Source organism: Tenrec ecaudatus, chromosome 15 (assembly GCF_050624435.1).
Source record: "Tenrec ecaudatus isolate mTenEca1 chromosome 15, mTenEca1.hap1, whole genome shotgun sequence".
Taxonomy (NCBI): Eukaryota; Metazoa; Chordata; class Mammalia; order Afrosoricida; family Tenrecidae; genus Tenrec; species Tenrec ecaudatus.
The window spans coordinates 110,963,283-110,989,578 of NC_134544.1; the positions used below are offsets into that span (position 1 = coordinate 110,963,283).

Below are 26,296 nucleotides of genomic sequence, written 5' to 3' on the forward strand. Positions count from 1 at the left end.
AAGAAACCCACCTCCTGCCATTGCATGACTATTGCTACGTAACAGATGATCCCCCAAACAGCCATCTACTTGTGCTCCCTCCCGCTGTGGGTTAGGAACCCAGAAATGGCTTGTCTCTGCTCCATGAAGCCTAGGGCCTCAGCTGGGAAGGATGCCAAGACTGAGAGTGGTGGGTCCTGGGGTCCTGTGAAGGCTCTTCTCTGGCTGGGGCCTGGTCAAGGTGACTCCATGGGCAGGACTGCTGCCTGGCACACCTACAGTCTTCACATTGTTTTTAAACTTAATAATCGGAGTTCTTTTAAGTCTCACCCAACAGAAAGCTATCTTATCCAGTGTGCTACAGCGGAATAGTATTCCCTAGCAGGAATGTGCCATGACTTGAGCAGTTCCTCACTGTAACTGCTCACTTAAGTGATTTCTACTCTTTTAAGGATATGTATTGTTAAAGCTGTCACGGCAGCTTCCGAGGGGGCCAGCCTGGACAAGATGAAGCTCATTGTCATGGACAACCATCCTCAGGCCAGAGAGTAGGCAGCCAAACCCATCAGGGACTGCACTGTCCAGTTTAACCCTGGGTCCCCAGAATGCTTCACTCTGGGTCTCCCCACTGGGAGCACCCCCACTGGCTGCGACAAGACACTTATTGAGAACAACAACAATGGTGACCTCTCCTTTAAATTCGCGAAGACGTTCAACATGGATGAGTATGTGGGTATTCCCGAGACCATGCCCAGAGGTACTTTTCCTTCACGTGGAACAACTTCCTCAAGCACATCGACGTCGACCCCCAACATACCCACATCCTGGCTGGGAACGCAGCTGACCTTTGAGTGGACCGCCTTCGAAGACAAGATCAAGAAAGCTGGTGGGATCGAGCTGTTCACTGGCAGCCTCGGCCTCGATGGACACATTGCCTTCAACACACCGGGCTCCAGTCTGGCATCCAGGATTTGTGTGAAGATGTTGGTTATGGACACCATCCTGGCTAATGCCAGGTTCTTCCAGAGAAACCTCTCTAAGGTGCCCAGCATGGCCCTCTGAGGGTGGGTGTTGACACCATCATGGATTCCAGAGAGGTGATGATCCTCATCACCAATGTTCACAAGGTGTTGGCCCTGTACAAGGTCATCAGGAGGGCGGAACTACATGTGTGTGGGGGAAGGGCCAGACCCACAACTAATTATGGGGTTGATAGGCTCAATTTTATGGTAAAAATACATATATATATACATATATGTTATAATAAAGACAAAGAGCATGAGAGATAGAAGAGAGATTAAAATAATGGAGTCAGACACAATTCATGGTAGCACGCTCACCTCAGCCCCACTTGATGGTTCACATGGGGAGGGGGACCAGAGGGCAGGAGAGAGGGAGATGGGAAGGAGGACAAGGGGAAAGGGAACAGGGGAGCGAGGACTGGGGGAGAGAGGATGGGAAGAGCTGAGAGAGGAAAGGTATGGGGGAGAGAGCTTCTTTATTGCTAACCCAGGCTTATATATCTTTGGGGACATGCAAGCCCCCTAATTATAGGTAAAGACATATGTCTGAGGAAAGGGTTGTGCTACAGGTAATAAGGTAATGGGAGGGGGTGATCCAGGGGAACATTCACCAAAGGAAGAGGAGGGAATAAGGGTATACATGTGACAAGATGGGCGGATCCTAGATACAGGATGGCAGCCTAACTTTGGATGTCACTGAGCCGGTTTGACCTGTTCCCTGGCTCTCCATGGAAACCATTATCACTAGGGTGTAAACCCCACCTACTGATGGTAGTAAGCCTTTAGGGAGAAGTAGTAACCCATTGTCCTTAACAGCAGGGAGTGGGCCCTACTTGTGATGGGACCAGACAGTAGTCTGGCAACTGACTGCCTTGAGGGAGGGTATCTCAGCATCTGACCTCCCACCATATCCTGGCAAATAGCCTGGAATGTTTGGCATGTGTTTGGGGGAGACAACTTTATAATCCCACACAAGTGGACCGTGTCTGCCTTCCAGAGGCATCCCAGGGTGGTGTTTGTGTGTGATGAGGCAGCCACCTTGGAGCTGAAAGTTCAACCATCAAGTATTTCAAAGGCTTAATACTAGTTCATAGCAAGTTGGTGGACCCCTTGTACAATATGGAGAAAAGCCAGCTTTCTAAGAAAAGACACAGTGATTGACCTGTGCTGGAACCTACTGCCAACTACCTCATCGAGCCACATGGGTCTTTCTGGAAATGATCTTTAGTAGAATCATATGTCTATTATCCAGTATGGTTAGTCCAGGAAAAGGGGCAAACATCTCTTTCTTGCTGTGTGGCAAGATGGTTCCCCACTTACTCAGGAGGTAAAAATCTGTAGGGAATGTATCCTGCTATCTTGATCTCCACCACATGTAGATGAGGGGCATTCACTTTCTGCTCTGAGTCTGGCATGGTTTACATGTCCACCGCACTCCTCAGGAGCACTGCCATTCCTCCTGTCTAGTCTTCGGGAGGGAACTGGCGCTTGGGTATGGTGGACTGACCTGGCCCCTTATTGGAGGCCTGCTGTCCTCGATCAAGATGCAAACTGTCTGTGGTCCGTGTGCTCAGTGACAAGTGTCATGGAAAGAAAACAGCCCTTACTTGCTCCCCCAACTCCAGTTGATTTTTCTGTTCTCACAGCTGAACTTTCTGTGAAGTGGGAGGACTCCTTGGGGGAGGATTTGGGTGGAGAAGGCCTTTGTAGAGGAGCCCAGATTAACAGTGGGCCCAGACATGTCAAAACCCTCCCCTCTCCCTCAGCAGAACCTGTTTCCTCACCCCACCCCCACCCCAGCCTCTCCAGAACCCTGGGTTTTTGTGTAAAAGGTCTCAATGGCTCCTCTTTCAGTCCACACTTAATTAAAAGGTGGGAGGGAGGCTCCTGGGGAAGCAGCTACCATCTCCATTTCAGTGTTAATGTTTAGCCAGAGACAGGGTGGTGTGGCTGAAATTCCCACATCAGAGAATAGGCCCTTTTCTCCAGTTAGACCTTCAGGCCTTATTCAAAGGTTGAGTCTAGTGTGCCACTTCCGCTTCCTCTCCCAAGTCAGCCTTTGTGGACTCCATGCTGCCTGCCGCCTGCTCTGAGCCTGCCTATTTGAAGCTCTCTTTCCTTCTGGAAAGACCTTTCAGAAACCGGCTCCTATCTCATTAATGAAGCATTTCGTACCAGCATTTCATCATGAGCCTTTGCATGTGATTGTGGTGTCATTCTATTTTGATCTAAGGCATGAATGGAATTCCTATTTACAATGTCATGTTTTGTTTTGTTTTTCCCAAGATTAAATGATTATTACAAAAGCGCGCCACACTGTGTCGAAATCAGCATTCTCTCCCATAATTCTGTGCATCTGGGACTACAGAAATGTCACTGTCCCTGCCCACATCTTCAAATTAACATTCTCAGGTCACAACAGTAAGTCTTCCCAAAGGGGACCTTCCGGAAGAACAAGCTATTTCCTCGGCTCATATTTCCCTCTTTCTGTAGCATGCACCAACAATCTATCCAAGAAGTGAATATTGGGGAGTAGGGAGGGCATCCACCAGCAAGCCCACAGTTGTTGACAGCCATCAGGTTAGAGACAAGCACGAAAGGATAGGTCAGCATACTGGCAAAAAAGCCCGTGACAGCCTGGGAATAACTCTTCATTTCACTCATGGTGGAAACCCCACTGTCCAGTGCATAGGTATTGACGAGGTAGGCCAGTGAGTTACAGAGCCACAAAGAAATGATGTCACCAAGGAGGCGAGGAATAAGACCCGCAAAAAAACCTAGGATGCCCTCTTCTCGATAGATGGTCATTATGGAGTCGCCAAGTCCACAGTATTTGGATTCTCTGCCAATGAAGTGTACCATTGACCTCAGCGTGATCACGTGGAAGGGATGTGTGATGAGGGTAGCCGCAGAACGAGCCATCATCTCTCATGTTGTCTCCTTAATAACTCGATCAAAGGAAGACGAGGCATCTTTCTGGACATTGCCAGAATTTATTTCCTCAGGCTTCTCACAGTCCTGGTAATGCTGCAACACTTTGCCGTGGACCACAGTTCCCAGGACCCCAGAGCACAGTCTGGGGGTGAGGCCTGTGAACAGCCCACGCTTCCCATCGATGCTGGCGATGTGCTGAGCATAACAAAAGAGACCAGGAAGCTAACATACTTGCCGCCCCAAAATATTGCGTCCTATTGTTGGAGGAAGAGGCTCATATCCCACCTGGATGAGCACCTTCACGTACATGAGCAGCTGGGACAGGATGGTGAGACCGGAGCCCAGGAGCACCTGACTGGCCGCGTCCGCCATGATGGCACCCAGGGACGGACCACAATGTCATGTTTTCTACTAAAGTGAATATTTTAAAAATACGTGTTGTTAAAAATCTTCCAGTCTTCTGCTGCATCTGTAGGATAAGTTCTTGTATGTGGAGTTGCGAGATGGAACGGTATTTGCAGCACATAGTTTGCCCTCCTCGGGCTGTACAGTTAAATGTCACCATTGCATTGCTTGCACGTGAGTGAACATCTTGCTATGTTTCTTTGTATTTCTTTTTCTGTGATCTGTCTGTAATCTTTACCAGTTTCTGTATTGGCTCGCTGGTTTTCAGACTCCATGTTCAGGAACTCATCTATGGTCTCCTCGATGGTTGCCGTTGTGAGCTGCCGAGTTGGTCTGACTCATGGTGAGGCTGTGTACAAGAGAATGAAGTGCCGCCTGGCCCTGCCCCAGCCTCACAATTGTTCTGAGGTGTGAGTCCATTGTTGCACCCAGTGTGTCGATCCATCTTGTCACGGGCCTTCCTCTTTGCTGTCCTTCGACTTCACTAAGGAACCCTGGTGGTGTAGTGGTTAGGAGTTGGGCTGTTAACTGCCAGGTCAGTAGTTCAAAAGCCCTGCAGGAGAAAGATGGGGCTGTCTATCCCGTAAATAGTTGAGTCTCTGAAACACACAAAGGCAGTTCTACCCTGTCCTATAGGGTTGCTATCAGTTGGCATTGACTAGATGGCAGTGTCTTTGAGTTTTTTGTTTACTAAGAAGGATGCCCTTCTCCAGGGATTGTTTTCCCCTGAAACATGTCCAAAGCATGTGAGATGAAGTCTCGCCATCCTTGACTCTAATGAGCATCTGGCTGTCCTTCTTCCAAGGGAGATTTGTTTGCCCTTTTGGGAGTCCATGGTACTTTCAATATTCTTCTCCAGCCCCATAATTCAAATGCACTGATTCTTCCTCGTTTTGCCTTATTCCAGGTCTAGCGTTCACCTGCACATGAGGCAATAGCAAATATCATGACTTGGGTCAGGTACACCTTAGTTCTCAAAGTAACATCTTTGTTTCCAACACTCTAATGAGGTGCAGCAGATTCACCCAATGCAATGCCTCATTTGAGCTCTTAACGGCTGCTTCCACGAGCCTCGACTCTGGGTCCAAGCAGGACAAAATCCTTGACAACTTCAGCGCATTTATCATAATGCTACCTAATTGGTCCAATTGTGAGGATTTTGGGTTGCTTTACATTGAGCTGTAATCTATATTAAAGGCTGCAAGCTTTGATCTTCATCAGCAAGTGCAAGTTTCCCTCATTTTCAACAAGCAAGGTTGTTGAAACAAGCAAGGTCGCTAAGCATATTGCGAGTTAATGAGTCTTCCTCCAATCCTGATGCCACACTCTTCTTCATACAAGCCAGCTTCTCTGATGATTTGCTCGGCATACAGATTGAATAAGTATGGGGATCAGCTACCACTCTGATGCACACGTCTCCTGATTTTAAACCATGAGCATTCCCTCATTTGTTCACATAACTGCTACTTGATCAAGTACATATACCCGAGCACAGTGAGGTGTTTTGGAATTCCCATTCTTCTCAAGGTCATCCATAGTTAGTTTTGATTCACACATTTGAATGCCTTGGCTTAGTCAATGAAACACAATAAACATCTTTCTGGTCTTCTCTGCTTTTGATCAAGATCCATCTGACATCAGTAATGACATCCCTTGCTCCACATCCTCTTCTGAATCCGCCAACTCCCTGCCAATGTGCTGCTGTAACTGTTGCGGATGAGCTTCAGCAAAATTTTACTTGCAAATTTCCTAGAGTCATACTTTGCACATTGCACGTTCTGATGATTTTGGGTCATGCTCCATCAGCAAACGAAGGTCCCAAAGACTTTATTTCCACAGGCTTTCCCTCCCTCACGTCATTATGGAGTATTTTGAGATAGCAGCGCTTTTTAAAAAATCGTTTTATTAGGGCCTTATACAACTCTTATCACAATCCATACATACATCAATTGCATATAGCACATTTTGTACATTCATTGCCCTCATCATTCTCAAAACATTTGCTCTCCACTTAAGCCCCTGGCATCAGGTCCTCTTTTTTTCCTCTCCCTCCCTACTGCCCCTCCCTCAAGAATCCTTGATAATTTATAAATTATTATTATTTTGGGTGGTTTCCTCTTTATTGATGTGCCTATTTCCCCCATACAATTTTAGTTCCTTCCATCTACCCTCCAAAGAGAAGGCAATGAAAGGCAATGTTGGGGTGCTGGGCCCCTTGGGTAGTTAGAAAGGGTACAGAAACCGAAAACAATCACTGGATGTAAGACTGACAACCAAGAAGTCTGAAGTGGAGTGGGAGAGGTGGCAGAGAAAGGCGCAGAGGAAGAAAGAAAAGGAGTGCTACTAGGGGCCATTTCCACCATTCCTGCGCCTGCTAGGAAGGGCTGGGGAGAAAGCCGCAGACAGTAAGTAGTGCAGGTCCTGCAGAAGGGAGGTGGTATTTGAGCCTGAAGGAGGGACGGGTCAAGAAAGGGGGGCCACCTTTCTCTTTGCAGAATGGAACACCCCAGCTCCAGGGCAGCAGCTTCACAGACCGTAGACACTTTCGTCACTGTAGGCAATGTATAGAAAGAAGTCTTCGTGATGTTCCTGGTATAGCTGACCCACTGTGGCACTGGTGGGCGGAATGACATTGTTGACAAAGAAAAACAAGGCATCTTCAGCTTGGAGATGAATTCGCTTCCGGATCAAGAAGCAGAATTGGCCAACTGTGAGATCAGACGGTACCAGGTTTGTTTTTTTTTTGTCCAGATCACCTATCCGAGTTTTGGGCGCCTTTTCTACTATCACCGGGACTCGGTCTGGGTATTTTTTTTCGGATCTTCTCACCCTCAGAGAGGCGCTTCTCGAACGGATGCTCCTCTTTATACACGAACTTCATCCTCCCGGGAACCGGCCTGGACCGGGTGGGGCTGAGGGAACCGGGGGGGGGGGGGGGGGGGGGGGCGGGGCAGGGGGCGGCGGCGACGACTCGCCTAAATTATTATTTTGTCATATCTTGCCCTGTCCAACATCCCCCAGGGAGGAGGTCACATGTAGATCCTTGTATTCAGTTCCCCCTTTCCAGCCCACTCACCCTCTACTCTCCCAGTATCGCCCCTCACACCCCTGGTCCTGAAGGGATCATCTGTCCAGGATTCCGTGTTTCCAGTTCCTATCTGTACCAGTGTACATCCTCTGGTCTAGCCAGACTTGCAAGGTAGAATTGGGATCATGATAGTGCAGGGGGTGGGATGGGGTAGGGGGAAGCATTTAGGAATTAGAGGAAAGTTGTATGTTTCATCGTTGCTACATTGCGCCCTGACTGCCTCATTTTCTCCCCGAAACCCTTCTGTAAGGGGATGTCCAGTGGCCTACAAATGGGCTTTGGGTCTCCACTCGGCACTCCCCCCCCCTCATTCACTATGGTTAAGATTTCTTGTTCTGATGATGCCTGATACCTGATTCCTTCGACACCTCGTGATCACACTGGCTGGTGTGCATCTTCCATGTGGGAAAGCAGCTCTTCCTCAGTCGTATTTGGAGTGCCTTCTGACCCCAGGGCCTCACCTGCTTTCATTAGTTCAACACCTGGCAATGCTTTGGTGCCATCCTTAAGGTTTTGCAGCAGTTCATTCTTCTGAAGTGGACAGCTGATTCTTCCTGGTCTGTTCTTAGTCTGGAAGCTCTACTGAAATCTGTGCACTTTGGGTGACCCTGCCGGTATTCGGAATACCAGTGACAACTTCCAACGTGACAGCATCACACAAACCACCACAGAGAGTAAGACAGACGAAGAGAGAAGTGGGGGTTCCTATATTAGAAAGCAGATTAAAAATAGCATGAGGTTATTTTTATTGCTCAGGTAGACACATCTTGGCATCTCATCTTAAGAAAACCTACAGGGATGAGAACCACTTTGGGGCAATGCTGCAAGCTGCACTTCTCAGGCCATCCAGGAAACCGGGGTCCTGGCTCTCACATTCTCCAAATACCCTCAGCTCACCCCTTCAGCTCTTAAAAATGATCACCAACAAGCCACTTTTAATTCATCAGCTCCCCAGCAAGTTGCAGAAGGCACTGATATTAAGGAAATGTGGTGAAATGACCTTCGGCCCCTGCTGATAGAGCGGTACCCAGGATCCCCGGGAAGCTATGCTGCCCACCAGCACACCATGAATCGACCCCAGAGACTTCAAGCTGACTTCATCTTGGAAACACCTTATTACATCAGACACCCTATGGGTACCGGTCATTCTTAAGTATCATCAACACCCTTAACCCCACTGCTAAACACTTGGTCCTCCCCTGCCACTCTGACTCCACATATTTTGCCCACTGGGACAACAGGGTGTTTGTGGGGGTCCCCGATTCAGCCAAGCTGTGTGCGATGACACTGCAGCTTGCTTGAGCCCTGGACAAATCTCTCTCCTGTCCCTGAAGAATGTTTGACTCCAAGCCCGTTCTCTCACTTCAGCTGGTTTCCCTTGATGGAGCAGCTTTCCTTCACTGGTCTCCTAGAGATTCTCTCTATGGGTCTCGGCACTCAGCTTCCAAGATGGCGTCCAGCCTACACCCACCTGGAGCCCCAGGCACTACGCAACTGCAAGGCATGGGTTTACTGATGCTATTGGACAGAATTGGAAGTGCAAACCCAACATCTAATTATTTCCAGCATACTTCCAGAGGGTTCAATGGACTTCAAGCAATTGAACACGAGCTTCATGAACTGGATTTGCTTAGGGATACCTCTTGGGAGAGGCAGTATTTCCAGAGTAGTTTCGATTGCATTGTTGCGGTTCAAGGTGACCACACTCCGTTTTTAAGAAAAAGAATTCCAATTCTGCATCTGCTGCTGTCTCCTTTCCCTGAGTCTAGCACACTATGGAGGACAATGAAAAAAATTTGGATGTGCCAACCATTGAGAAGCTGAGCAAAGTCCTACAAGTCTTTGTGTTAGAATATCGCCATTTCTAAGAGGGTGGTTTTGTTTATGGCAATCACTTCTAATCCTGTGTTTGAAAATCAAGTACCATTTACAACAATGTGATCCCAGTTAATGCTGTGCGGGAAACGGTCCTATACACTTGATCTTTATGCATCTTTGAGTGTTTACTTAATAAATCCTAGAATTATAGAAAAAAGGTATAGTGTCTGGAGTCACAAAGGCTTGAAGCCAAACAAGTGGCCATCTAGCAGGAAAGCAACAAAGCCCACATGGAAGCAGCCTGTGTGATCATGAGGTGTTGATGGGAACAGATATCAGAATTTCAAAAATAAAGGTGAAGGGGATTGAGGTAGAGATCCAGGACCCTCCTGGGGATAATTGGACATTCCAGCAAAGGGACCATATGGAACAGAAACATCCAGGGGGCAGTACAGCACTGACTATACACCACTTCACTGGGTCGTTAATCCTTCCTCCCCCCACTATTATGATCTCAGTCTTACCTCACAAACACAGAGCTTTCAATTTATGGAACCCAGGATAGACGAACCCCTCAGAAACAGTAATGGGAGTAACAACTTCAGGAGGATAGGAGCAGGGAAGGGTATGTGTGTGTGTTACTGCTAGCAATGATGGTGAAATAACTCCCCTTGAGGGGGATGAATACCAGATTATAGGTGAAGGGACAGAAGGGGCCATGGAAGAGAAGTGTAAACAACAATACATGATATATTAAGAGTTCACGAGGGTGGCAGGGCTGCGGAGGGAGGGAGGGAGGGAAAAAAATAGGAAGTGATGTCAAGGGACTCAAGAAGATAATGTTTTGAAATTGTGGATGGCAGTATCTGTACATATCCGCTTAATATAATGGATGCATGGACTGTTAAATGTAAGCGCCCTAATTGATTAAGAACAAATTTAAATTGTATTGTTAGAAACTGTATAATCTGGAATATACTAAATTATGTGTACTCCCTGCATCCTCTATGGTAATTTTGACCCAGGTTTTTTCACAGCATGACTATCCACTAGATTAATAAACTTTTTCTCTAAATATTTTCTTTTTATATACTTGATTTCCATGAAATATCTTACTTATCAATTTATCCTTGTGTGACTGATACATTTTACTCAGCAAAATGCAAAAAAAATATATATGTATATATTGTGTATGTATATATAAATATATAAATACATATATATATCATATTGAATGAAGGGGGAATTGCAGAGTGGAGACCCAAGGCCCAAGTGTCGGCCACTGGAGATCCCCTCATAGAGGGGTTTAGGAGAGGAGATGGGTCAGTCAGGGTGCGAGGTAGTACCGATGAAGAACACAGCTTTCCCCCAGATCCTGGATGCTTCCTCCCCCCAACTACTATGATCCGAATTCTACCTTGCAGGTTTGGATAGGGCAGAGGTTGTACACTGGTGCATATGGGGGCTGGAGGCACAGGGAATCCAGGGTGGATGATACCTTCAGGACCAAGGGTGTGAGGGGCGATGCTGGGAGAGTGGAGGATGAGTGGGTTGGAAAGGGGAAACTGATTACAAGGATCCACATGTGACCTCCTCCCTGGGAGATGGACGGCAGAGAAGGGGGGGAAGGAAGGCTCCGGATAGGGCAAGATATGACAAAATAACAATCTGTGGATTATCAAGGGCTCATGAGGGAGGGGGGAGCAGGGAGGGAGGGGGAAAAAAAGAGAACCTGATTCAAAGGGCTTCAGTGGAGAGCAAATGCTTTGAAAATGATTAGGGCAAAGAATGTACAGATGTGCTTTATACAATTGATGTATGTATATGTATGGATTGTAATAAGGGTTGTATGAGCCCCTAATAAAATGTAAAAAAAAAAGAAAATGATTAGGGCAAAGAATGTACAGATGTGCTTTATACAATTGATGTATGTATATGTATGGATTGTGATAAGAGTTGTGGGAGCCCCTAATAAAATGTTTAAAAAAAAAAGATGAGGAGCTGATACCAAGGGCTCAAGTGGAAAGCGAATGCTTTGAGGATGAGGGCAACAAGTGTACAAATGTGCTTGCCACATGGATGTGTGATAAGAGTTGTACGACCCCACCAATAAAATGATTTTTTTAAATGAAAAAAAAAAAAGATGGCAACATATGTACAAATGTGCTTGACACAATGGATGCATGTATGCATTGTGATGAGTTGTAAGAGCCCCCAATAAAATTAAAAAACAAATGTGATTATACGACACAAACTGCCATTGAGTCCATTCTGACTTATAACAACCCCACCGGATAGAGTAGAACTGCCCCCGTAGGTTTCTGAAACTCTCGATCTTTGAAGGAGTAGGAAGCTGCCCTTCTCCCTTGGAGTGGCTGGTGGTTAGCAGTTCAAAGCATAACCCACTATGCCACCAGGGCTCAGTGCTCACGCTGTAAGAACTGATTTGTTCTAATGCAAGTATGATTCAGATCTTGGAAGCTTCACTGAAACCCATCATCCATCATGGGTGACCTGTTGGTATTTCAAATACTGGTGGCACAGCTTTTAGCAGTACAGCCACCCACACGCCACCAGAGTACAACAAATAGGCACCTGGGCAGTGATGGAAGCAATCAAGCTATTTTCATCCTCAGATGAACAAGTCTTTGTAGATGAGTTGCGTGTAGGCTTAGAATGGGAGTCAGACCAGCAAAGGGTGAAGCCCAGGAGGAAAGACGGCCACAGCTTTTCATGCAGTCTGCTAAGCCTTCCCGATATGTTCTAACAGATGCCTGTTCAGAGGACTGTGGGTTGTTTGGGATCTGGGGGAAGTGCTTCTCGCAATGCCTGGCCTAAATGAAGTACTCACTGCTGTCATAGAAGCAATATTAAAGGGCATGTCCATTTTGGACATTTGGGGGACAGGGGTCAAAGTGGTGGCACTACGCTTGGGGTCATATTCCAGCTTCTTCAGTAACCACATGACCTTTGACAAATACATGAGGGGGTACACCCATCAGAAGTGCAATTGCACTGGGCATGGTAGAACTCTTGTAGGTGTATTTTTCCCTCGCAAGCACTGAGCACCTTTCATAAAAGCAGTTTCACTTGAACCACATTTATGATGGTCAAGTTAAGGGGAGAGTATGTAGCTGTGAAATTTTGATTCCTGCTCGGGGAAAAATGCCGCAGAGACTGTGGTGATGTTGACAACAAGGACAGCGCTATGGGAAAAACTCAAGTGTGAGTAGTTTTCTCGTTCCAAAAAAGGTGAAATGTTGACTGATGACAAGCCTCTTTCTGGACATGTCAACTTCCTAAATAGACAAAATGTTGACAAAATCCACCCACTTTTGCTCAAAGATCAACAACAGACCATTGAAGAGACGGGGAAGTTATCTGGACCATCTTGGCACTCGGTTCCGTGAATTTTAATGGAAGATGAGAAGAATGATTGCGAAATCTGTGCCTTGGGTCCTGACTTACCAGGAAAAAGAGCTATGGAGTGGAAACATGCCGTGCTTTGAAAGAACAGCTCCTGTGATCCAGATTTTTTTCTCCAAGGTCATTACTGGTGATGAGACATGGTGCTATTCTTATGACCATGAAAGCAAACATCAATCAAGCCAGTGCCACCTCGCCCCTAAAATGCTGGTCAGGTGAAATCAAAGATCAAGATGACGCTCATTTTTTTTTTAACGTGATGGGGGATTGTGCATATGGAGTTCTCTCTACCAGGTCAGACTGTTAATCAAGCTTTCTACTTGGAGGTTCTGAAAAGATCGAATAACGGCGTGCAACAAAAAAAGGCCTGGTTTGGGGCAGACAGGGGGCTGGTTTTGCCACCACAACGTACCTGCTCATGCAGTCATCTTGGTGTGGCAGTTCTGGGCAAAAAAACATGCCTTTCAAGCCCCACATACTTTACTGACTTGACCTCCCTCAGTGCGACTTCTATTTGTTTCTGCAAATGAAGGACATGAAAAGACAATGATTTGACCACGTAGAAGAGGTGAAGAAAAAAACCCATGGAGGCGCTGTGAGCCATCCAAATAGTTAAGTTTGAAAAATGTTTTCAATAATGGAATCAGATTTGACAAATGTATTAAGTGTAGTGGAGAGTACTTTGAAGGTGATAAGGTTGATTTGTAGAAAAATTTAAATACATAGCTTTGAAAAAGAAAACTTTTGCTCTCTGGCTCGGGACTAGTTTGCGGCAAGACGGCCAAACGCACCAAGGTCGGGATCGTGGGCAAATATGGGACCCGTTACGGCACCTCCCTCAGGAAAATGGTGAAGAAAATTGAAATCAGCCAACATGCCAAGTACACTTGCTCCTTCTGCGGCAAAACCAAGATGAAGAGACGCGCCGTGGGCATCTGGCACTGTGGTTCCTGCATGAAGACAGTAGCTGGGGGAGCCTGGACCTACAATACCACCTCTGCTGTCACAGTAAAGTCTGCCATCAGAAGACTGAAGGAATTGAAAGACCAGTAGAAGCTCCACTATCTGAAACCTCTCTGGCCTGTAATAAATGGGTTAATTTATGTAAAAAAAAAAAGAAAACTTTTTTTTGGTACCCCCTCGTATGCTTGCCTTTCCTGGGCAACTCTAAAGTGATTAGAACAATTGAGAAGATGCCCTCATTTTCTAGACTTATCTGTATAGGGAGTGAAATAATGAAATTGATGATTAACTGGGGACATGGAGGGAGTGGGATGGGAAAAGTGGGAATCAGTATCAATGTGTAAAAGGGGAAATAAAGCTATAAATTTGATTTTTAAAACTGTACAAACCCTTTTGAGTGAGTCACTGAATTGTATGATGTTAGCTATAGATCAATAAAAAAGAAAAAGAAATGATACAAATGGCCTTCAAAGTGTTGTGAAAACATGGTATCAAAGATATTTTCCCAGGACCCTTTTACAGCCCCTTTGAATGTAATGTAAAACACAGAACAAAGTGTTCAGCTTGCAAGTGGTCAAGAACTGCGAGCCATAATGACTCGAGTGGATTGACTTGAAAACCTGTCCTACATGGAGACATCTTTCTCTTGAAAATCTCCCCGAGCAAGCAGAAGCGACGAAGTCATCCTTTCCATGAAACTAAAAGCTACTGTATTTGAAGGCACCACTCAGGACAGTGCAGATTTGATCATCACAACTATTAACATTTTGGTTCTTTTCTCAACGTTTCTCTTTTTACTCCCTAAAAGCTTCCTGGAGAAAATGCTGACTGAATCACCAGGTAGAATACTCTGACATTTAAACACCATGTTAAAACGAAGCGCTATCATCACTGTGCAGCGAGTGGATAGTTAGGTTTCCGGATGACTGCTTGCTTTCAGTTTTAGGGACCATTCCTTGGCAGCTGCTGAGTCACAATTCGCATAGGACCCTTCTGCAGAAACAATGTTCCTATGGGAGAAAAACGGGGTATTCGCAAACATGGAACTTTCAAACACAACGTCTATTTCCAACTACTGGGAGAACCAAAGATGACACACACAGTGATCCTTCTCAAGGCTAAACCTTGTTGCCTCTTTGGGGCGATGTTTCTAAATCCAAAGTCTCTGCCTCCTTCCATCTCCTCCCCGACCCCCGTCTAATTTTAAGCTTCATTGGGATATCTGCAGTAGGGTTAGATTCTAAACAACGTAATGGACATTTGAACAGTAAACGGAACAGAATGAGTGAGAGCATGCTGAACATTCCAACGGATGGAAGGCAAACCTGGACAGGCAGTGTCCCAGGAAAAGGGAAGTTCTGGGCCTCTGGAGGCAGAGCAAGAAGATAGAAGGAAATGTAGGAGAGATTGGAAGGTTTACTTCAGGCCTTTAAAAAAAAAAAGTACATGGAAAGTTACAAATACATTTAGTGAAGCACAACCAATCACTAGGATGAACTACTTCTAGTATTAGCTACTTAATCCACTTGAGCACATTTCCTATGACGCACGGGCGGGTCCTCATATGGTGACTGTTTAAGGGTTGCTGGACAAACAGTCTCAAACCAGTGCATGCGACACCTTAACATTTCACTTTCTGGAGAAGGAAGCAAATAATGTATATGAATACAATAAACACGTCTCAAAAATGATACTTTTATTTTCCATGGATTTAAAGATAGTTTTGCTACACAGTTTATGCATTTTGTGAGATTACATTTTTTCATTGTATGAAGTTCAACCTTATACAATTTTTTTCCAACCTTATACAATTTTAAGGTGATATGTTTGGTAGTGTATCTATAATCTTTAAAAAGTTTAGAGTTTTTGGAATGTATAGTATATGAGGTAAAATCAAGAATACATTAGAAATTGTTTACTCCTCTGCACTAATTTTGCAGTGAGGTTCAAATGGCAAATACACTATTAAATGACAATTACTATCAAAAATAGGTGTTCATTTGAATTTACTATGAAAAAACATAAGCCACTATAAACTAGCCACAGTGGCACATTTAACCATTTTCAACATTCAACTATATAGAAATCTCTGGGCGATTACACTCAAACTCATTTTTTCTGCCAAATGTGGCACGTTTAAGAAGTTTCTAGAAAATAATCACAATCACGGTTGTTTTGTGGGAAGGTTTTCTGCTTACACATAAGAGATTAATTTTAAATAAAATGTAAACATACAGTATTTTATAGCGACAGATCATTCTTACCACTTGGAAAGGCCAAGTATATCCATTTCTTTTTTGAACACAGATTAATGTTTTTTAACAGCATAGAGTATTTGACGTACAACAATTATAATACATGCCCATTCTAATACAAGATTAATTCTTCAGAGAGCTTCAAAGCACAAAACATACATTTCTTTTTTGAAGACCAACAGAAGTGCTCAGTAATCACTAAAATGCTAACCTCAGCAACTAAAATTTAGTGATTCACTATTTAAAAATTCAAATAATAAATTAAAATAGCTAGTTACAAGTGTTTTACAGATAAGATGCGACAAAACAACAATTTTAGATGATTTCATTACAGAGCGTGTAATTACTGACAGTCATTAACATCTACACAAGATGAACAATGTGGTACTTGACAAACTCAACTGGATCATCCGGTAACCCACAAATGCAAGCTCACAAAACACTGATGAATCAAGCCACTTCACAGTGCTCTAATGCAACACTAACCACATGCAACGGACGCATTCTACGAGACATTCGCTTTCCTGACGTTTACTGGTGCACATTAGTCTTGTCTTCCGATTTGGTGGCCCAAACACAATGGCTAGGTTTGATTATGAATTCTGATGGTGACGGCAGTAGTTATGGGAGAAGCAGCAACATTTATGGAAGTTCTTCAAAATTAACCCATAGCAGACAGATGGAATGTCTGTGTGTGGTATGCATCACACATACACACACACTCCTCTCTCTCACACACACTCACACTCTCTCTTCTCTTTTTATATATACACTCTTGGCATATACAATTGTTATTACATATGCCGTATGTGTATACCCTTATACACACGTGTATAGATCAAAGTACCACAAACAGAATCCAAATGAAATAGGTTTGAAATTAGAAAATTACTTTAATTATTACTTTTAAAAGACTATCCATAAAGCCCTCTCTTCTAAGTTTTCATGACCTTAAGAGAAACTTTAATAGTAAACATTAAAATATTTTTATGTTAAATCAACTGCCTGTGCTTTCTTTAAGTGACTCTTCTTCGAATTTATGAATATAATCTTGTAATGAAGAACTCTGTCAAACAAGAAGCTTCTTTATTCACGCATATTTTTCATCCAATTTTGTTTGCTTAGCCCCTCTAATTATTTATCATAATCTCCATTTACCAAATAATTAAGACAAATGAGGAGGTAGAAATATAGCACTAGATTGCTTTCACAGCATCAGACCTTAATGTTTTTGCACAGCATATTAAATTTTATTAATTCTGAATTTTTTACTTTGTAATAAAGACATCAGGTTTATCATTGTTCCACTCATGCTGATTGGGCAAAATATCAACTATGTAATGTTGCCTCTTTGAAAGTTTGTTCTACAAGAAGCATATCAAAAAAAAGAAAAAAAAAGAAAAAAAAAAGCCCTAAACAACCTCCCCCACTTAAATTTTCTTTTTTGTGGCCTGCATTCTAAAAAAGTGCCAGCCTTTCCCTAGTAATACAAGCATTGTAAATGATGTGCTATAGTCTGAATGCCGGTGCTTAATGCCACTGCTTCTAAAAGCAATACAGAAATCACTTTAAGTACATGACAAAATGAAATGCAATACAAAATTTAAAAAGAAAGCTGTGTTTTCACTTGATTACGAAGTACTGAATGACAAAGGCAATCAGAACGGAGAAGAAAGCAAAGAGCACAAGGATGATGGCGGCGCACTGCTCGTCGCTGAGGGCCCGCCGGCACCTCGTGCCTTCCACAGCGTCTCTGTGGGTGCTGGCCAGCGCGGCCGTCTTCTGGGAGATGAAGAGCACTGTGGTACTGTAGGGACCCGTGAGGTCCTGCTGTCCCACAGGGTCTTGGCACTGGCGGATGGCGCACACACGGAAGCGGTACTCACAGTTCAGCTGAAGGCTTGAATACCGGAACGAAGAGTCGGGACCTTTGTACATCTGCAGAAAGAGTTGTGTCAAACTGGCTTGCTCAGAATTATTCTGACAACTAAAATCAAGGATTTTTGTCTTTTAAGCAACATTTAAAAATAGCTATCCACTGAACTTTTTATCTGTTTGCTGAGTACAGCAGGAGAAATTAGAAATGGGATGATGTGACATCTGCCCTCCCAGAGCTTCAGGATAGGTGAGGAAGTGTCCCAAAGGAGCCAAACCTCTGTGAGGGCAGTCTGTAAAACATCAGGTGGTTATACAAATCTGGCTAGACCAGAGGATGTGCACTGGTACAGATAGGAACTGGAAACACAGGGAATCCAGGGTGGATGATCCCTTCGGGGCCAGTGCTGAGTGGTGATACCGGGAGGGTGGAGGGAGGGTGGGGTGGAAAGAGGGAATCGATTACAAGGATTTACATGTCACCTCCTCCCTGGGGGATGGACAACAGAAAAGTCTATGAAGACGTTGGATAATGGTAAGACATGACAAAATAATACAAATTACAAATTATCAAGGGTTCATGAGGGAGAAGGGAGGGAGGGGGAAAACGAGCTGATATCATGGGCTCAAGTAGAAAGCAAATGTTTTGAGAATGATGATGGCAACAAATGCACAAATGTGCTTGACACAATGGATGTATGTATGGATTGTAATAAGAATTGTATGAACTCCCAATAAGATGATTTATAAAAAATTCAGGTAGTGCCTCTCTCATCTTGCTCTCTATGACATGTTTGCATGAAAGTTAAAATTTTTGTACAAGTGGTAATATATGTTGGATTAAACAATGAATGAATGAGAAGCACATCCTCAGCCAAAGGATCAGTCCTACCTCGTCCTGTAGGATTTGTAGGAGTCGGACTGATAGGACGACAGTCAGAATCATGAGGCTAAGGGATCCTCCTGAGACTGCGGGTGGCTGGTTTTAAGGTCGGCAGTCAAACCTACCAGCTGCTTTGGAGCACAATGAGGCTGTCTGTTCCCATCACGATTTGCAGTCTCAGAAACCCTTCAAGGGTTTCCATGATCAGAGTCAACTGGATGGCAGTGGTAATCGTTAGGCTGTGTGAGGTACGAGTGTAGAACAGTGGCTCTCACTGTATGTAAGGAGGAGGGCTAACGAGGCCCAGATACAATTTCTATGAATCTACAAATTACTTTTGAAAAATAGTTGGTAGCCCTCCTACCCCCCCACCCCCAAAAAAATAACGTGAATAAGAAAATATTGGAGGGGATGGATTGGGAAGTAAAACGATGAGATCAAGTTTTCAATCTGATGTTTCCGATGGTGGAAGGATATCTGAGTTGTAATTCTTAAAGTTACTGTTTAAGTTCTTACATTTAGTGTCCATGGGAATCACGTGTGATGTTTAAAAAAATCCCCGAATTGTGGGTCCTAATATTACATATTCAGGTAAATCAGCTCTGTGGGCCACACTGAGAAACATTCTTTTGAGAATCTGAGGTCAGAAGTTGACTAGGGGCTAAGGAGTCACACTGTCCTAACAACTAGACACCAGGAGAGACGCGGTCTTCATTCCCCTCAGGGGGGCCTAACAGCCAGTGGCTGAGCAATCGCTCTGAAACCTGTCTTTTTCTCCCCCATGAAGCCTAAGGGAGGATCTAGTGCCCATGCTGACAAGGACATGTTCTTAATGACGTCATTCCAACTTTCAGTCTCAGGTTTCTCCCTTAGAGGATTTAAATGTAATTGTTTACAAATCAGTTTGAGTTCATTTCCTGGTTCTTCCAACATATGAATTCTGATACAAGTACTGCCTTATATAGACTCCTAGGTAGGGCTGATTTGCTTTGAAAATGGATCGATGATCCTCACATATTTTCATTTCACCTTGATCTATATCTATATATCTATATATGTATATATATATATACATTTCACCTTGTTACACACACACACACACACACACACACACACACACAATTTAAGACGGCAATTTGATCAAGAAACAATTTTTAAAAAACATCCTAAGAGTATTTAAGAGAAGAAACTTTTGGTATTTCTTCCTAGCTAAGGGTCTCTCTCTCTCAATGTCTCCTAAGGTCAGCTATACTGTGTATGAGGGTCAATAAAAAGCTATTGCAACAAAACCATAGCAACCTTTACTAAACACAACTATCAAAATGTGAAGGCTCAACAAAGCCTCCGTAAAGGTGTGTGCAGCTTTGAAGATGCTGGTTCCTTCCCTCTAGCCCTGCTCAGAAGACTCCTGCGCTCTTCAGTGTGTACCACGTCAAAAGGCAGTCCTGCCGTCCCAGGAGGACTCAAATCCTGCTCTTTTGCAGGGCTCCTTGCATTTTGGGAACGAAAAGAAACCCAAAGGGGAAAGATTGGGGCTGCAGGGTGGACGGGGTGAGGATTCCCAAGAAAATCCTCATAGCTCCATCTTTACTCCCCTTAAAGGATGAGCTGCTACGCCGTCATGATGGAAACATCCCTTAACACAGCATTCCTGGCCTTTTCTAATCGGTTTTCAATTAAGCTCCCATGATTGTCCTACGTCCTTGATGAAAATCTATGTCGATTTACCCCCTCGGAATCCAAACCCGTTGTCATAACCTAAGATGATCCCTGCCTTGAACTGAAGTTCAAGATCCCCTAGTCGCCACTGGAAGCAGACCCCCACCGAAGACACTGTCTGGCCTTGACCTTTTTTTTAAGGATGAGACTAAGGCAAATGTGTCACTGAGAAAATTTGTCTACCGCCACCCACTGAGGGCAGAGACATGCTCAAACATGTTTTGTTTGGAACAAACCCATACATATATGAACAGAAACACTAGTAGCAATGTGTATCGGAGAGAGGAGGTGAGAGTCAGAGACGATACGTTATCTTAAAGAATGGTGACCAGTCTAGGTGAGGCTTTACACAATGTGGCACGAATCAGCAATAAAGTACCGAAAGGTTGGGCAAAGCTACTGGCCAATCAAAGAGAGATGAAGAGAATATGCAAAGAATGCAATTTGTTTCTGAATTTGGACCATATCATAGGTATCACCTGGATAATTTTAGGCATATTATTTTAAGTCTTTTACTGGAAACTAGTCTGGAAACTCCGATACCATTTATAAATAACATTCCCATTCTTAAAAACTGGAACTTATCTGTTTGCATAAAAATGGATTAAGTATCTTTGTGTGAAACCTGCAACTATAAAGATCAAAGAAAAACTAGGGACAAACTTAGAGGTCCCAATACATGGCATAAACACTTTATCAAACATAATCAAAAACTTACCAACAGCAGCAGACTGACTGACTAGGGCTGCCTACAAGTCGGACACTTGCATTGATCAGATTTCACTGACAGAGTAAAAGGAGAACCTGCACACTAGGGAAGTACTTTTGGCAATGACACATGGGACAAGGGACTAATTGCTAAAATTTACAGAAAACACCTCAACAGGACATAGCCAGTGTGTAGTGACTGTACATGGGCTGCCAACTGCCAAGGTCAGCAGTTTAAAACCACCCACTGGCTTTGCGGGCGAAAAATGGGACTTTCCACTCCCACAAAGAGTTAGCCTCAGACACTCACAGGGGCAGCTTTATCCTGTCCCATAAGGTTGCCTCACCTCAACGACAGTGAGTGTGGGCGATTTAATAAAATAATCACATCAACTCGATGACAGTGAGTCTGAAGTATTTAAAATATACGTGCCGAGCATCATTTAAATTTCAAATAAAATATTGTTTCATAATTAAGATCAAACTCTCATATATAAACTCTTGGAACATGTAAAAATTTACAAACTTTAAGTAATTTAGATAAGCATATGTAAAATAAAATGTTAAGTAAACCAGTATTTTGAATTTTACAGCATGTTTGCAATCCAAAGTAAGTGAAAGTACATAGGGTTAATTTAGTTTTTAAGTTAAGTTAAAATTAGCACTGTTGTCTTATGTAGTGACATAAACTTATTAAAATTCATATATCACTAAGATACACGGTCCTTATTTCCTTTAAATATGTAATAATATGATTATATTTATTTTAATAATAAGTTTGCTTCCTCCTTGGAAGGAAACTTGCTTATCTACTAAATTACATTTCAAATCTAATTATCATGTCAATTTGCAGATAACTTAATACAGAAAAACAATCTCATGCCAGATTTAATCTGCATCTTTTGGATCCTTAATAATTTTAGTTATTAAATTATATTTCCATGTACCACAAAACTCAAAATAAAAATTACATATCCATTGAAAACATTCTATCAATATTTTAACAGTATAATACTACAATAAAGCTGATAGAATGTTAGATTTTTTATGAGAAAAATAAAATTCAGGATAACAAGATGGAGAATTTATAGAAACTAAGCTTTGAAACTGTATAAAAGTTTATTTTTTGTAACATTTGTAATCAACAGTGACAACTCCCTTTTTTATCTAGATGTTATCCATCCTTTAAAACTCAGTTCATTTATTACGGCTGACGGGACGCTACCCTTGAAATCTCTAGACCAGGAAAGAGACCCTTCCATAAGTCTTCTCTGAGAGCGGAATCTCTTGTGCTTCGGTTCCACTGAGTGGGATCTGACTCATAGTGACCTTCTGCACAGCAGAACGAAAGTCAGTCAGTCTGGTCATGTGCCATCCTCACAATTGTTCTTATGCTGGAGTCCATCTATGCAGCCATCATTGTCAATCCATCTTGTTGAAGGCCTCTTTTTGGCTGCACTAAAACTCCATGGGGGTCTTTCCCTGACACCATGTCCAAAGTGCACGAGATGAAGTCTCACTGTTCTTGCCTCTATGGAGCATTTTGGCTGTACTTCTTCCAAGACAGATTTGTTTGTTCTTTTGGTAGGCCATGGTACTTTCAATATTCCTCACCAGCCCCATAATTCAAATGCATCAATTCTTCTTTGGTCTTCCTTATTCAATGTCCAACTTTCACATGCATTTGAAGCAATTGAAAACACCATGGCTTGGGACAGGTGTACCTTCATACTCAAAGTAAATTCATTGCTTTTCAACACTTTAGGAAGGTCTTATGCAGCAGATTTACCCATGCTGCTTCCATAATCATTGATTGTGGATCCAAGCAAGATAGAATCCCTCACAACTTCAATCTACCTCTGTCATCATGATGCTACCTACTGGTCCGGGTCCAGGGGTGAGAATTTTAGTGTTCTTTCCAGAGTTGTAATCCACACTAAAGGACACAATCTTTAATCCTCATCAGCAAGTGCTTCAAGTTCTCCTTACCCTCAGCAAAGTAGGTTGCATCATCTGCATATCAATGGTTGTTAATAAGTCTTCCTCCAATCCTGATGCCACATCCTTCTTCACGCAAGCCAGCTTCTCTGATGAACTGCTCAGCATACACACTGAATTAAGTATGGTGAGAGGATACATCTTGCTTGATTTAAAATCTGGTAGCATGCCCGTGTTCTACTTACACAACTGCCTCTTGACCCATGTACCTCTCCCACATGGGCACAATGCGGTGTTCTGCGATTCTCACTCTTCTCAAGACTATCCATCGTTTGTTATGGTCCACACAGTTAATTGCCTTTGCACAATCAATAAACACAAATAACACACCTTCCTGGTATTCTCTGCTTTGAGCCTAGACTCACTAACATCAGCAACAATACCCCTTGTTCCGCATCTTCTGAATCCAGCCTGAATTTCTGGCAGTTCCCTGGCAATGTATTGCTGCAGCTGTGTGTTCGATAATCTTTAACAAAATTTCACTTGCATGTGATATGAATGATAATGCTCTACAATTTGAGCATTATCTTGGGTTACTTTTCTTTGGGATGAGTTTACAAATATGAATCTCTTCTAGTCATACACAAATGAGTAGGGTCAGCGTTGTTGTTATTTAAAACATTGCAATTATGACCACTGTTCTTGCAAAAGCCTCTCTCCTTGACTTGCTGACCTTGTTCTCATTTTTCCGTAGTCCAGTTTCAACATTGGTAGCCAAGATGCTGTTGTGTGTGATCATGTGTCTACTCTGGTCATCCTCTACTAGTTCAGCATTTCACATGGAAGAAAAGTCTCTAATACCCTACATATCTGTGTTACCCCAGAACCCATGCCGTTAACTACCTAACCTCGGCTACAACCAACTCTGTACACACTCTGTTCTAGACAGATTGGCCTCCTCCTGCTTATCAAATTTGCCAAGTATGCTTCTGTTTCAGGGCCTTTGCAACATTGTTCCCTCTTCTTAGAATACTTTTCTTCCAATATTCACATCTGCTGGCTCTCTATTCAAATGTCATTTGACTGACTTCAAGGCTCATCATCTACCCCGCAAACAGTACTCCAGTCATCTTCCTCAGTTTGGTTTTCTTTCTTGATTGCACTTATCACTATATATCGCTTTGCTTATTCTTGCTTGAATTATTTCTTTCTCCACTTGAATGTAAGACAAGGACTTTTGTTCAGGGTAGTATCCTGAGTGCTTGGTGCAGAGTAGCTATTTAGTAAATATTTACAAATGACTGTATGTTCTGTTTAAGTGTCTTTCATCCCAAATGATTCTGAATATTTACACACTGTATGATTATTAATCTTCCAAATGTGGTGAAGTACTGAATGAATGTTTCTTAGTTGGGAACGTAAACACAGCTAACTCTTAGATAGAAAAAATATGAAGATGAAAGAAGTATGAAATAAGTGGCCACAGGATTGATTATACATTAGCACATACCTGTTTGAATTCTGAATCTTTTCCAACCATAACTTGAAGACTGTAAATAACTGGATCACCTTTCATTGGTGATAAACATTCCCATGTAATTTCACAAACGTGATCATTGATTTTCTCTATTTTGGGTGCTGCAAGAAAAAAATGTTAATCAAAATATGCCCTATTTTAATGAAAGCCAATAATCTTTAAAACTCAGTTACAAACTTGAAATACGCTAAACATGAATTTTTGCATTTGTACAGAAAATGTCAGTGGTTCCCTCTCGCCAGCAGGCTACACAGTCTACAGTCCCCCAACAGTGAGATTGACTGACAGAGCTGTCAAGGTTTGACCCAGTGTTTTCAAGCTACAGAGGCATGAATATATTGGGCATTCTAGGCAGTGGTTTTTACTCCATGTGAAACTGGGGACTGAGACCAAAGTTGTCTCATGAAGTAATTTTTATGGAGCTTCTAACAGTATAGTAACTAGAACATGCATTTTATAATTTAAGAAATCTCTTGGCTAGATGAGTTGAATAGAACCCTCAAATGTCTGGCTCTATGTTACTGCTTCACTTAAGTTGAGTGAAGATGTTAAGAGAGTAAAAATTAATGCCACTTTCTTAAGAAAGACTGAACTATACGAAGGAAAAGAAAAAGGACTCAGTAAAACTTAACATTACTTGAAAGATTATTCACGAACATTTCTGCAAACCACAGATCCGTCAAACAGATGATAAATCTAAATACATGGTCCAGAGTACTGTACTAGAATCTGTGTTCATTACCAATGTATGCAATGAAGTTTAGACATTTTGGCTAAATAGAGAATGCAATCTTTGCCAACATGTCATTTAAAAATATGTACTCTTCTGTGCTTAATTTAAAATATATGTATATCATATATGTGTTTATACAAGTACATGTGTATGTGTATAAACTTGAGTTTATAAAAAAATCCAAGGTCACTAAGAATTTACTTATGTTTCATTTAATAGGTACCATGACCTTTTCCTTGAAATCCAAATGAATTATGAAGCAAGCATTCAAAGCATTTAAGCAACCAGCCTGTGATTTTTTTACTTAAGAATACAAGAGACCCTATCAGAAAGTCAACCGGGGTTTATTCAATTTGACATTTTTAGCTAGCCTGTTAAAAAGATTAAACAAACAGAAAACGTTAGTACCTAAGTATTATGTACCAGATAAAAGAGCTATTATTATTCAAGGCAACTCAGTAGGCAGATTTGCCTACTTCACTGGTGGATGGTACACTGTACCTCTCAAGGCAGCTGGGACAGATTTTGGTGTAGTGAAAACGTATTCTTGGGAGAGGGGACCTTCTCCAGTTTCATTACAAGCTTGAATACAGAATTTGTAGGATGTTGATTCATTGAGTCTTTGTACTTTGTATGTATGACATGGTCCTCTGTACAAGGATATAAACCTAAAAGAAAGATAAAATTGTACTAGGTACTTAAAAACAGACTCTCTTATAACTAAAGTTATCACAACCACTAGAAAAGTACCAAACCAAACTTACTGCGGAGTCAGTTCTGACCCATCGTAGGTATACAGGAGAGAGGGGAGCTGCCCGCTTCCCGAGACATTAAATCATTACAGAAAGAAAACCTCATCTTTCTTCTGTAGCGTAGGCTGGTGGTTTTGAACTGCTGGCATCGCGGTTAGCATTTCCACCATGCCAACACCCTCAGGGCATTTTTAGGAATAATGAGTTACTCTAAAGTTTAATGCCCAGGGCAGTAAATTTATACGCTTTACCTCAGGTGAT

General features: G+C 42.8%; 2 protein-coding genes and 4 pseudogenes across 5 annotated transcripts in view; 3 read left to right on the forward strand and 3 right to left on the reverse strand.

Moving 5' to 3' along the window:
• Nucleotides 1-486: 486 nt before the first annotated feature.
• LOC142427873 (glucosamine-6-phosphate deaminase 1-like) lies at nucleotides 487-2,162 on the forward strand (annotated as a pseudogene).
• Nucleotides 2,163-3,279: 1,117 nt separating this feature from the next.
• LOC142427802 (mitochondrial carrier homolog 2 pseudogene) lies at nucleotides 3,280-4,321 on the reverse strand (annotated as a pseudogene).
• Nucleotides 4,322-6,780: 2,459 nt separating this feature from the next.
• Nucleotides 6,781-7,228, reverse strand: LOC142427767 (gamma-aminobutyric acid receptor-associated protein pseudogene; annotated as a pseudogene).
• Nucleotides 7,229-8,161: 933 nt separating this feature from the next.
• On the forward strand, nucleotides 8,162-9,296 carry LOC142427684 (glutaminyl-peptide cyclotransferase pseudogene; annotated as a pseudogene).
• Nucleotides 9,297-12,071: 2,775 nt separating this feature from the next.
• On the forward strand, nucleotides 12,072-13,794 carry LOC142427685 (large ribosomal subunit protein eL43-like). Its single transcript, XM_075532837.1, has 2 exons — nucleotides 12,072-12,270; nucleotides 13,439-13,794. The coding sequence occupies exons 1-2, from the start codon at nucleotides 12,072-12,074 to the stop codon at nucleotides 13,723-13,725; spliced, it is 486 nt and encodes a 161-aa protein (XP_075388952.1). The 3' UTR covers nucleotides 13,726-13,794.
• Nucleotides 13,795-17,325: 3,531 nt separating this feature from the next.
• FNDC3A (fibronectin type III domain containing 3A) overlaps nucleotides 17,326-26,296 on the reverse strand; it is a 201,116-nt gene continuing 192,145 nt past the window's right edge. For all 4 annotated transcript variants that reach the window (XM_075533280.1, XM_075533279.1, XM_075533281.1 and 1 more), the window contains 3 exons: nucleotides 25,785-25,951; nucleotides 24,524-24,651; nucleotides 17,326-17,828 (listed from right to left, as the gene is read on the reverse strand). In XM_075533280.1, the coding sequence (XP_075389395.1) occupies nucleotides 17,514-17,828; nucleotides 24,524-24,651; nucleotides 25,785-25,951 (610 nt within the window). In that variant the 3' untranslated portion in view covers nucleotides 17,326-17,513. The remainder of the gene's footprint in view (nucleotides 17,829-24,523; nucleotides 24,652-25,784; nucleotides 25,952-26,296) is intronic.

Coding starts and splice junctions, on each gene's coding strand:
- LOC142427685 (XM_075532837.1), top strand. CDS start 12,072: ATGCCTGGCCTAAATGAAGTACTCACTGCTGTCATAGAAGCAATATTA. Junction 12,271..13,438: donor GTGCAATTGCACTGGGCATG/GTAGAACTCTTG, acceptor GCTCGGGACTAG/TTTGCGGCAAGACGGCCAAA.